Raw genomic sequence first — 13,186 nt, forward strand, 5'->3', positions numbered from 1 at the left:
TGCCAGGTGGAGGTCTCCTCGGACTACAAGTTCCAGGAGACACTTCGAACAAGGGGGGGCGGGGCGGAGCGGGCAGTGATTGATGACATATGGACCAATGGAAAGCTGAGTTATGTGACGTTTTAGGAAAGGGCGACCAATCATATGCAGCTAAGGGGAGGGGGGAGGGAGGGAGTAGGGGGATTGTTGTCAAGTGTGTAAAGGCCAACAGAGTGCGCCATCTAGAGTTCGCCAATGGCTATTGCTCTTCACGTCTCATCAGCGTTTCTCAAACTGGGGGTCCCGACCCAAATCGCGTGATCATAAAATACTGTCCTAACCTTAAAATCCTTAGCAAACCCTGAACAGCGTCGCCTCTCCCTCTCACCACAAGCCGCAAGCAGTCTGAGTGACAGGTGTCGAATGCGTCTGGTGGGAAGCACGGATGCCAAGTCCGCTTATAATAGACGGGATTGGGCTTGTTTGAGAGTCGCGGTTTTTTAATTTGCATAAACACTCATACGCTAACGTGGGGAGAACAATACTAAATACTGTCTATTTGCACAGTAATTTTGCAGTCCCCTATGCTTTCACTATGTTTATAAATACTTTGTATATTTGTTAATATGCTTTACCGCACCTTCCTGTGTTTTACCATAATTTACTACTCTTTTACAGCGAGAGACTTTTATAAGGGTGTGCGTGCTGGAAGATCACAGCTTTATTGTATTCTTGTGGCAAAGTATTGCACAAAAATATCTAACATCTCATTCACAGCTTAGTCGTTAATATACCTTAGCTACAATATGATAACTTCTTTAAACGCATTAAACAAATCCCTCGAGAAACAAACACTTGAGGATCTGTAATTATCAAGAGCGAAACCTTTCTAAGATCTAACACATCAGTATATAGATTTCACTGCAATGCGCACTACAATATTAAATACGAACAAAACCGAAACGTTGCAGTAATCGTAAAGGCTGCATGTAGATAGGGCGATGAAGGGCTCTCCTGTGCGGGACGTCCTGAACGCTTTTGTATTCGTGTTGTACTTTGTGCACCTTTACAGTTACTTTCATGCATGTGTAATTTAAGTGTAATGTAAGTTTAAGCAAAAAACGCTCAATAGGGTTTTGCACAAGTTGGGTGAAGACAGAACTAATACAATGAACAAGGACTTGATTCGCCCAGCAGCCCTGTGAATGGGAAAGTACTAAACATGAGAGCCAGGATCATTTCAAATCTTTATGCAGAAAAGAGCAGGACATTTCAAACAGGCTTTTCAAATATCTGATACTTTCTCCTCCTCCTCCTCCTTCTTCTTCTTCTTCTTTACAGGGTGAAGCCTTCAGTCATTATCAGTTCATTATAAATTATTCATTTTAAACAGCCTCTCCACTAGGCTCCAGTTTGACTCCAGTTTCTTTTGCATTGGTTAGCGGGTCATTCATGTGTATATATTTGGTTTTTAATTCATTCATTCAACAATCTTGTTAATCTATAAATCAATTAGAACAAATCGAAAATCAGAGTGCTTGCAGCGGTGGCTGGCCGGCAGTCGTCTAGTCCAAAGAAAAACAAACAACAACAACAAAAAACACACAGATGTTATTCATACAGAATAAGAAGCAAGGATTGCTGTGTCAGCATCTCAAATAGACAAGTGGCGCTAGTGGGTTAATGTTACTGCACTAGACCAGTCTTTCAGCTTCCTCTGGAGGTCTGGGTTCCAGTCTGGGGAGCTAGGTGGCGCTAGTGGGTTAATGTTACTGCACTAGACCAGTCTTTCAGCTTCCTCTGGAGGTCTGGATTCCAGTCTGGGGAGCTAGGTGGCGCTAGTGGGTTAATGCCTCTCAAAACCCTGTTATTTCCGAGTTGTTTAGCAAGCTGCTATAATGACAGCACCAGATTACTTAATCTGGAGTTCCAGGGAAATGCAACTTACATCCTCTGCTCTGTGTTGAGGGTTTGAATCTTGAATTAGCTAAACTGGACCACGGAAGACGTGAAGACCACAGCCACAGTTAGCAAGCCTGAAATAAAGAAACACAATGAAGAAATAAATACGATAATACAGACAGACAGACAGACACACACACACACACACACACACACACACAGACAGACACACACACGCACACACAGACAGACAGACAGACAGACAGACACACACACACACACACAGGCAGACAGACAGACACACACAGACAGACAGACAGACACACACTGACACACACACACACAGACAGACACACACACACACACACACACACACAGACAGACAGACACACACAGACAGACAGACAGACAGACAGACACACACACACACACACACACACACACACACACACACACACACACACAGAGACAGACAGACACACACAGACAGACAGACAGACAGACAGACACACACACACAGACAGACACACACAGACAGACACACACACTGACACACACACACAGACAGACACACACACTGACACACAGACACACACACACACAGACACACAGACTGACACAGACAGACACACACACTGACACACAGAGACAGACAGACAGACACACACACACACTGACACACAGACAGGCAGACAAACAACAACAAACAGACAGACAGACAGACAGACAGACACACACACACACAGACAGACACACACACACACAGACAGACAGACACACAGACACACACACACACACACACACACACACACACACACACACACACACACACACACACACACACACACACACAGACACACACACACAGACACACAGACAGACAGACACACACACAGACAGACACACACACACACACACACACACACAGACACACAGACACACACACAACAGACACACAGACACACACACAGACAGACAGACAGACACACACACACACACACACACACACACACACACACACACACACACACACACACACACACAGACAGACACACACACACACACACACACACACACACACACACACACACACACACACACACACACACACACACACACACAGACAGACAGACAGACAGACAGACAGACAGACAGACAGACAGACACACACACACACAGACAGACAGACACACACACACAGACACACACACACACAGACACACACACAGACACACACACACACACACACACACACACTGTGCTGACACACTGACACACAGTGTGACTCTGTCAGACACACACACACAGACACACACAGACAGACAGACAGACACACACACACACAGACACACTGACACACACACACACAGACACTGACACACACACACACACTGACACACAGACTGACACAGACAGACACACACACACACACACACAGACACACACACACACACACACACAGACACACACACACACACACACACACACACACACACACACACACAGACACACACACACACACACACTGACACACACACACAGACAGACACACACACACACACACACACACACACACACACACACAGACACACACAGACACACACACACACAGACACAGACAGACACACACACACTGACACACAGACAGGCAGACAAACAACAACAGACAGACAGACACACACACACACACACACAGACAGACAGACAGACAAAAACACACAGACATTCATACAGACAGACAAAAACACACACCAGAGACGAGACGAGAACTCGCTTCCAAATCGTCTTTTAGAACGGCGAGGAAGCTGATCTCCAGATCGATTGGTACTCCGTTGTAAAGGCAAGGGAAGGACGGCTTTTCTCGTTTGGAAATCAACACGAACAGTGAACGGAGGTGTTCAATCTCTTAAAGGCAATTCCCGAGTGCCAGTATCAGCACACCCCTTTTAACAGCATCTTACACAACGCGCTCTTGTTTAAAACCTGGTTTCACACACAGTGTGACCTAATCCACAGTTTCACTGCCACATCAAAACGTTACATGTTTTAAGAAAGCCTTCCTGCTTTGCAAATCTTTGCAAATCTTTGCAAAGCCCGGGCAGCTCTGCACACATTTCTATCTGTCTCTCTCTTTCTTTCCTAAGCTAAAGACATTTTGAATTAAGTAGCTTTAAGAATGTGGTCTGTAGCTCCTTGTAGTTTTATATTAGGAGCAGTTGTGAATACCTGGGCTAGAGGATGCACACAGGAGAGACGAGCAATAAGCCAGCTCTGTGATTGGACACGCAGGTGTGTTACTTACCTGTGGCAGGGGAGGCCACGCAGGTAGCCTTGTTGAGCAAGTTAAGGACGGTGGCGTTTGAAGTCGTGTTTGTCATCGAAGCCACGGCGCCTTGGATCGGAGCCACGGTTTTTCCTACACACACAAAAAATTACTGAGTCACTAATCTTTCACCTCTGGAGGGCTGGGTTCCAGTCTAGGGGGGTAGGTGGCGCTAGTGGGTTAATGTTACTGCACTAGACCAGCCTTTCAACTTTCTCTGGAGGGCTGGGTTCAAATCTAGGGGGGCTAGGCTGGTTATTATGAAGCCATGGGTTTCCTTTCGCAGTAACTGTGGATCAGACTGATCCAGCCCCAGCTCACCTCCTGCACCCCCATCCTGAGTTCCGTTCCCGTTCATTCCCTTAGTCTGATTGGCCACTGCTTTGGGATCTGCTGTGACTCCTCCCACATTTGCATTGCTGCTGTAATTTCCACTGTAGTTCTGGTCTGTGAGAGTGAAAAGACTGGATCAGGACTGCGATCCGTTGTGACCTAGCGGTGTGACAAGACACCAGCGTCCCAACACGTATCGCGATATGCCGGTCGCGATACGATATGCAGCACCGTTTATCTTTAATTATTTTATTTCACTGGGAAAGTGTCTTTGCGATTTGAGTCTTATTTTCGAGGGAGAACTAGTCAAAAAAGTAACATATAATAAAAAATAAACACACACACACACACACACACACACACACACAAATTCAAATGAGCGCAACCAATAAAAACAAGTGAACCAATCTAGGAGCGCCAGCCAAAGCAAAAACACGTCACTTCTCCACGGATGTGGATTTTTATTGTTTGAACTCCTTTAAAGCAGGGGTCTCCAATCCTGATCCCAGAAGGTCGGTGTCCTGGTTTTTGTTCCAACTGTATCCTAAATTAATAAATAGGACCAATTAAGCTTCTAATAAGCACTTAATTGTTCCAATTAATTAATTTAAGGCAGGGTTTCCCCAATCCAGGTCCTGGGGGGGGGGGGGGGGGGGCTAAGTCTCCTGGATTTCATTCCAACAGAGTTCTCAATTACTTCATCAGACCCTTAATTGAACTGATAATGTCCTTAATTCAACCTGTTTAATTGCTCAGCTCCTAAAAAAAAGCATAAAACGTTACTTATAAAATTGTGACATTAACTTGGCATCTCCAACTGTTTAAAAGCTGAAAACAATTAGGTCTCATTAAGCTACAGTTCATTTAAAAGTCCAGTTCAGTAACTGAGAGCTCGGTTGGAATGAAAACCTGCAGGGGGCTCCCCCGGACCGGGATCGGAGAGCCCTGCTTGAAAGAGATCCAAGACAGCAAGTCTCAGTTCAAGTTTATTCCAAAGAGCAAGTAGCTAGAAAACTGAATATCCTTCTTTTTCCCCCTCCCAAATTCCACAATTAAGAACAAAGAAACCTGCTTTGAACTTTACCTGGAAGATCTTCTGCCCCTTTACTGTTAGATACTTACCGGTCATGGGCTGCAAAGTGGAACGAGCTGTATGAGGAAACAAGAGACTAGGTTAGTTGAATGGTGTCTATAACACAGTGTGTGGGTAGGTGGCGCTAGTGGGTCAATGTTAATGCACTAGACCGGTCTTTCACCTTCCTCTGGAGGTCTGGGTTCCAGTCTGGGAGGCATTCCTTCTGTATCAGAACACCCCATTGCTTCTGTATCACAATACCCCATTGCTTCTGTATCACAACACCCCATTGCTTCTGTATCACAACACCCCATTGCTTCTGTATCACAACACCCCATTGCTTCTGTATCAGAGCACCCCATTGCTTCTGTATCAGAGCACCCCATTGCTTCTGTATCACAGCACCCCATTGCTTCTGTATCACAGCACCCCATTGCTTCTGTATCACAGCACCCCATTGCTTCTGTATCAGAGCACCCCATTGCTTCTGTATCAGAGCACCCCATTGCTTCTGTATCACAGCACCCCATTGCTTCTGTATCACAGCACCTCATTGCTTCTGTATCAGAGCACCCCATTGCTTCTGTATCAGAGCACCCCATTGCTTCTGTGGTTCTGATTTGCTGTGCTTCTGAAATCAAACCACTGGAGCTGAAAACCTGGAGCAAAACAGGCGAGTGAGTGACTGTCTCATTTAATGGATGTCTTTAACAGAGCACACATGCAATTCATTTAAAATGGTCAGAGAAAAGGAACACAGAGACACACGTGATAAAACGGAGGAGACTTTTTAGAAGCTGTTTAAGACGCCTGATTAAAGCACAAAGCGGTCGAACATTTTCACACCCCAGTGCCTATTGTTTCTGTATCCCTGATTACTGAGCGGAAACGGAGAGTCTCACACCCAGAGGTTTCCATGCAGGCGGGTATATGCAGGATCTCAATGACAGGTCATGTGGTGTTCTGATACATGCGCACACTGCTGTCTCTGTGTCTCTCTCTCTCTCTCTCTCTCTCTCTCTCTCTCTCTCTCTCTCTATCTCTCTCTCTCTCTAGCAGTCGTTTCTCGTGTCTGCTTTACCGTTGTCCGTACAGATGAAGCTATTCCGCTCTGCACACACTGTCTTTTCCCACTTTCCTAGGCTGGTGAGGGCCATGCAGTCTGGATAATATTCCTCGTCTTTTGCCAGCCCGGCTTCTGTGATGTTAGCTGTCTTCCCGCTGACCCACAGCCAGTCCAGCGAGTCCACAGAGCGGCTCAGCCCGATCCAAGCCTTCGTCCATTTCATTTTGGGATCTGTGACTGCGGGAGGAAGCTCAGCGAGGTCCAGGCCGATGGTTTGGCAGTGTTGTCTAGCCCTGCCCCAAGTGTAGTTCAGCTCGATGAAGGAAAGTCTACTAGAGACTGCTGGGGTAGTGGTTTCTGAAGAACAAAACCAAACAGACACACAAGTCAGGATTGAGGGCAACTCAAATATTTATTTATGTTTTAAGTCTTAAAAAAATCTCTGTTCTGTTAAGACACAATTATGACATCATCTTGATTCTTCCTGAAATATCTGTATAGGAAAAGTTTCTAATTGTTGTTTTCAGACAGTTTTCCTTGACAAAGGTACTCCAAAACACTGGGAAGCTGGCTCTATCTATCTATCTATCTATCTATCTATCTAAACTGTCTGACCTCTAGAACCTATCATATAAACAGAGAATGTTATCTATCTATCTATCTATCTATCTATCTATCTATCTATCTATCTACCTATCTATCTACCTATCTATAAACAGTCCTATCTATCTATCTACCTATCTATAAACAGTCCTATCTATCTATCTATCTATCTATCTATCTATCTATCTATCTATCTATCTATCTATAAACAGTCCTATCTATCTATCTATCTATAAACAGTCCTATCTATCTATCTATCTATCTATCTATCAATCTACCTATCTATAAACAGTCCTATCTATCTATCTATCTATCTATCTATCTACCTATCTATCTAAACATCTATCTATCTATCTATCTATCTATCTATCTATCTATCTATCTATCTATCTATCTATCTATCTATCTATCTATCTATCTATAAACAGTCCTATCTATCTATCTACCTATCTATCTATCTATCTATCTATCTATCTATCTATCTATCTATCTATCTATCTATCTATCTATCCTGTATATATTAAGATTAATAATAAATAATAATTTTAAAAAAATCATGATAAAAAAATAAAATGCCTTTTGTCGAGTTTGGCTCTGAGAAAAAACAAAAAACACAACATTTTAGAAACAAATAACAAGAAAGTCTGCACTTGAATGGCCTCTTAGATTCCTTTAGAAAGCCAAAAATGCAGTTGTTTCACAGACAAAAAAAAAAAAGAAAACCCGTAATCAATTTCACTATTAACCCTTTGCGGTCCTGTGAGTGACCAGGTCGGACATTACAATTATCCCTGAACGTACACATTAAAAAAAACACATTATAAATGTGCACAACATTTATAAATCTGGAGGGAAAGAATATAAGATTTAAGAGAAATATGGAAAAAAAAGACACATGTTTTACACATGGCATGGTTGAGAGCGGGTTTCTCTGGCACGTTTTGGATGACAGAATGAAATGCCCTTTCGACTTGCTAAGCCACTATCCTAGTTTGTTTTATTAATGTATTTATTTTCATTAAAGGGTTAAAATAAAATAACTCAGGAGTTGCTATATAGCTTTGGGAATGAGGTGTCTTTCTTTTCATTTCAAGTAGCTTGGAAGCGAGCGGTCGTTTCTCGTGTCTGCTTTACCGTTGTCCGTACAGATGAAGCTATTCCGCTCTGCACACACTGTCTTTTCCCACTTTCCTAGGCTGGTGAGGGCCATGCAGTCTGGATAATATTCCTCGTCTTTTGCCAGCCCGGCTTCTGTGATGTTAGCTGTCTTCCCGCTGACCCACAGCCAGTCCAGCGAGTCCACGGAGCGGCTCAGCCCGATCCAAGCCTTTGTCCATTTCATTTTGGGATCTGTGACTGCGGGAGGAAGCTCAGCGAGGTCCAGGTAGCTCGTCTTGCAGTGCTGTCTAGCCGCTCCCCAAGTGTAGTTCAGTTCGACGAAAAAGAATCTCCCAGGTATCCCCGAGAAAGTGATTTCTGAGAAACAAAACCAAAGGATTGAGGGCAGCTGGTACTGTTTTGTTTGTCTTTTTTTTTTTTTTTCAGACAGAGACGCTGCAGCTGATTCTTGCAATAACTAAATTTTCTGCATGTTCAGATCTGAAGGAACGAATGGCTTCCCAGCCCCCCAGTGTGTGCCGGGAGTCCTTTTTAAACATTTGCAAACCGCCTTTGAGACTATCTGGGAACTGGTGAGATCTGGCATAAAAAAAAAATCCCTTTTAACTTAAAAGTGTATGCAAAATGTGTGAATTGTTCACACATGTAACTTTTCTGGGGTGTGGGGGGCTTTGTGGTCGGCTTTGCTGTCAGAGCTTTGTCCCAACTTGGTATAAACACTTATCTTTGAGACGCTGACATGCCGAGCAGACCTGGGCAGGGAACACAAAAAAGACAGCATTGGCGCATGACTGTCAATGAGACGATCTGGTTCAGTGAACTGCAAACCGTATTCAAGCACCCCTTTCATTTCTAATAGATTCGAGTCGATACATCACCCTGCCCCCGTGTTGTGATACAGTTTACAGCGCATTGATCATATCGGAAAAGATGAAACTGATAGTGGATTTACCGAGTACGTTAACCCATTAACCAAATTATTATTATTATTATTATTATTATTATTATTATTATTATTATTATTATTATTATCCAAGGTGACTTGCAGGTGTTCCAGGGCAGTGCAGGGTTACAATGCAAGCTTCATATTTAAACACAGTGTAGTTTACAGTAAGTGCAATAATACTAACACTGCTAGAATACAATATGAACTAGGATGCAGCCAGTCAGGATCACAGCAAGTTATATCTGCAGTGACAGATTAGCAGTGCAATAGTACAAGGATAGCGCATCAGCTGAGGATCCAGTAAGGTGGTGCTGAGGTCAGGAGAGTCCAGTGCAGAGCAGGAGGGGTGGAGCAGGAGATCCACAAGCCCAGGCTGAACAGCTAGTTAAAGAGAACATTAACATAACAAAAGCCCGACAAATATAACGAGGTCAATGGCACCGAATGGGTTCGTATCGAAGATGGTTTAAAATTGCAGTCAGTCCGGATTGTAAAGACTCGGCTCTACTTGTGATGGGGGTTCTGTGAACTTAAAGCAACTTTGCGCAGTAAGAAGCTGTGGGCTTCATTCTTAAAGTTACTCCACATACTCACGACCCTGAAACGTTTGCCGCAGTAAATCTGCACGGTAAATGTGCACGTCTAACCCGTGCTTTCCCCGTGGTAACAGTGTGCATTTACCGCAGTTTATCGTGCTTTGGCGAGTTTTGAATGCGCTTTACCACGCCTCGAGGTCCTTCACAGTGGCCTGCGCTTTACCTCGCTGTGCTTTTTATAAACTTTGCTGTGCTTTTAGACGGGAAGGGAAGGGCTGCTATGCAAACAAATAAAGCGGCAGCTTGAGGCTATGCCTACATCAGCCCTTGAATACAAGCAGGCACACAAGCAACTCCGACTTCTCATGTAGGGGCTTGCAAATAAGTCTTACGATGGATTTAAAAAATAATTTTACAATAGTAATTTATTTTCTAAAATACTCAATTCCTTATTATAGAAAAAAAAAAAGCTTTTTCTAAAGATTTTCTTCTCCTGTACACTAATATATTATATAATTTTATATAATTATAATAATATATAGTAATATATATAATAATCAATTATGTAATGATCAAGAAGTCCTCCATTACCACACCAGAATGGTGTGGTCCAGACAAGGTTTGGGTCTGTTCCAAACTGGATGATTGCTAACTAACTACCACCTACTTACTATGTCGTGCGGAATGCAGTTAACGCCACTCCATTTTTAGTGAGGTGACATTGTTATGTCGATTTATGTTTTGGACTGTTACCTTTCTTTCGGTCAATAATAATTAATAATAATAATAATAATAATAATAATAATAATAATAAATAATAATAATAATAATAATAATAATTGAAATCAGAAAGGACAAAAAAAACCCCGTTATGTTGTATAATAAAGTCTGCTTGGAAGGCTAGTTTGTAAAAAAACGTTTTCAGTCTAAATTTTAAAGGCAGCAAGAGTTTCTCTGACAGAATAAGACAGAGAGCTCCACAGTGTGGAACCCTTACAAATAATCTATATAGCGGTTAGTCTATAGCCTTCCACTGTATTTAATGCACTATTTCATGTATTATGCTGCTATCATGTATTCTGCTCTTTCCACTGTATTTAATGCACTATTTCATGTATTATGCTGCTATCATGTATTCTGTTCTTTCCACTGTATTTAATGCACTATTTCATGTATTATGCTGCTATCATGTATTCTGCTCTTTCCACTGTATTTAATGCACTATTTCATGTATTATGCTGCTATCCTGTATTCTGCTCTTTCCACTGTATTTAATGCACTATTTCATGTATTATGCTGCTATCGTGTATTCTGCTCTTTCCACTGTGTTTAATGCACTATTTTATGTATTATGCTGCTATCCTGTATTCTGCTCTTTCCACTGTATTTAATGCACTATTTCATGTATTATGCTGCTATCCTGTATTCTGCTCTTTCCACTGTATTTAATGTATTATGCAGTGTGTGTTTTTTACTGTATATCATGTATGATGCATTTCTCTGTATTATGGATTTTCTTGTTGCTGCATCTGGTAAAGTGCTTTGTGATGGTGCTCTGCTATGAAAGGCGCTATATAAAATAAAGACTGATTGATTGATTGATAAAGCATTTATTGTTCATTTTTTAAAATATAAATGTATTTTTTCTCCCTTTTTTTCAGACAAAAATTACTATTAATTTTAAAGACAGGTGTTTAACTGCCATCATCTACCTGTTATTTGGAAGTACATTGCAATAATTATTTGCTAAATGTCTAAATGCAGCGTATGAAATTCCATCAATGTGTACAGCTTGTGTGATGATTTTATTCAACGAGAAATGAATGCGGTACTTTCATGGGTTAATTTAGTCCAGTGTGTAACATAGGGTGGCTTACCAGTCAAAACAAGGCAGAGAGAGGATGTGGACTTGTACAAATTCACTGCGGAGACAAAACATTGCAGCGTGTTAGCAGAACATCTCAACCGTCTCTACCTTAAACACCAGGCTAATCATCAAGTTTACTGGAGTGATTTCCCCTGGGAAATGCACAGCACAGAGAAGAGAATGAACCAGCCCTCTTCTCAAAGTGAAGCACAGAGAAGAGAATGAACCAGCCCCCTTCTCAAAGTGCAATAAAGCACAGAGAAGAGAATGAACCAGCCCCCTTCTCAAAGTGCAGTAAAGCACAGAGAAGAGAATGAACCAGCCCCCTTCTCAAAGTGAAGCACAGAGAAGAGAATGAACCAGCCCTCTTCTCAAAGTGAAGCACAGAGAAGAGAATGAACCAGCCCCTTCTCAAAGTGAAGCACAGAGAAGAGAATGAACCAGCCCCTTCTCAAAGTGAAGCACAGAGAAGAGAATGAACCAGCCCCCTTCTCAAAGTGCAGTAAAGCACAGAGGAGAGAATGAACCAGCCCCCTTCTCAAAGTTTAATGCTGTGTTATCCCCCTGGTAAAAGCACAGTACAGTGTAGTATTCATTTTTCAAACCTTTGAAAATATATACAGCAGCGTGCAAATGCATTAGAACACCCCATTGCTTCTGTATCAGAACACCCCATTGCTTCTGTATCACAACACCCCATTGCTTCTGTAGTTCTGATTTGCTGTGCTTCTGAAATCAAACCGCTGGAGCTGAACATCGCTAGTGGTTGTCTAATTTAATTGATGACTTTAAAATAGTCAGAGAAAAGGAACACAGAGCCACACATTTAAGACGCCTTATTAAAGCACAAAGCGGTCGAACATTTTCACACCCCAGTGCCTATTGTTTTTATATCCCTGATTACTGAGCGGAAATGGAGATTCTCACACCCAGAGGTTTCCATGCAGGCGGGTATATGAAGGATATCAATGAGAGATCTTGATACATTTGCACACCTCTGTACGTAACTTGTAACTCAGAACTAAAAAGCATTACCATTATTAAAAATAAATGAATAAATAAATAAATGTATAGATATATTTTAAAGCAATTAAACAAATAGTAACCAGAATATTCGAAAATAAAAAGTCACTAAAACCCATAGAGAGTGAACTCACTTTTGCTGTTCACTGAAGGAGATGTTAGACTTGCGCACTGGTGTCAGACGTGTGGGTTGTGGGTCTATTAAACAACCCCCCCCCCCCCACTCCTCTAATAGCCCGACGGTGACGTGAGGAGGGCGGTGAGGGGGGTGGTGGGGGAGGTCTGGTAAGAGCACCAATCGGATTGGACTACATGAAATGGAAACCCATTCATCCCCACCGTGACTCCGGGAGTCACTTCATTTGCAAGTCATTTAGTTTGATTTATGTATTTAAAACCGTGGTCATTTAACTA

The 13,186-nt window shown here is 42.4% G+C and overlaps 1 protein-coding gene across 1 annotated transcript; it reads right to left on the bottom strand.

The window, feature by feature from the left end:
* Positions 1-1,233: 1,233 nt before the first annotated feature.
* LOC121303134 lies at positions 1,234-12,983 on the bottom strand. Its single transcript, XM_041233624.1, has 10 exons — positions 12,907-12,983; positions 11,760-11,804; positions 9,126-9,152; positions 8,416-8,757; positions 6,694-7,035; positions 5,660-5,686; positions 4,526-4,651; positions 4,184-4,297; positions 1,928-2,015; positions 1,234-1,544 (listed from the first exon to the last, which is right to left on the bottom strand). Coding segments are annotated over exons 1-9 (1,077 nt in total). The 5' UTR covers positions 12,908-12,983; the 3' UTR covers positions 1,234-1,544; positions 1,928-1,962.
* Positions 12,984-13,186: the final 203 nt, after the last annotated feature.

The sequence above is a fragment of the Polyodon spathula genome, chromosome 31 (genome assembly GCF_017654505.1).
Source record: "Polyodon spathula isolate WHYD16114869_AA chromosome 31, ASM1765450v1, whole genome shotgun sequence".
NCBI classification, from domain to species: Eukaryota; Metazoa; Chordata; class Actinopteri; order Acipenseriformes; family Polyodontidae; genus Polyodon; species Polyodon spathula.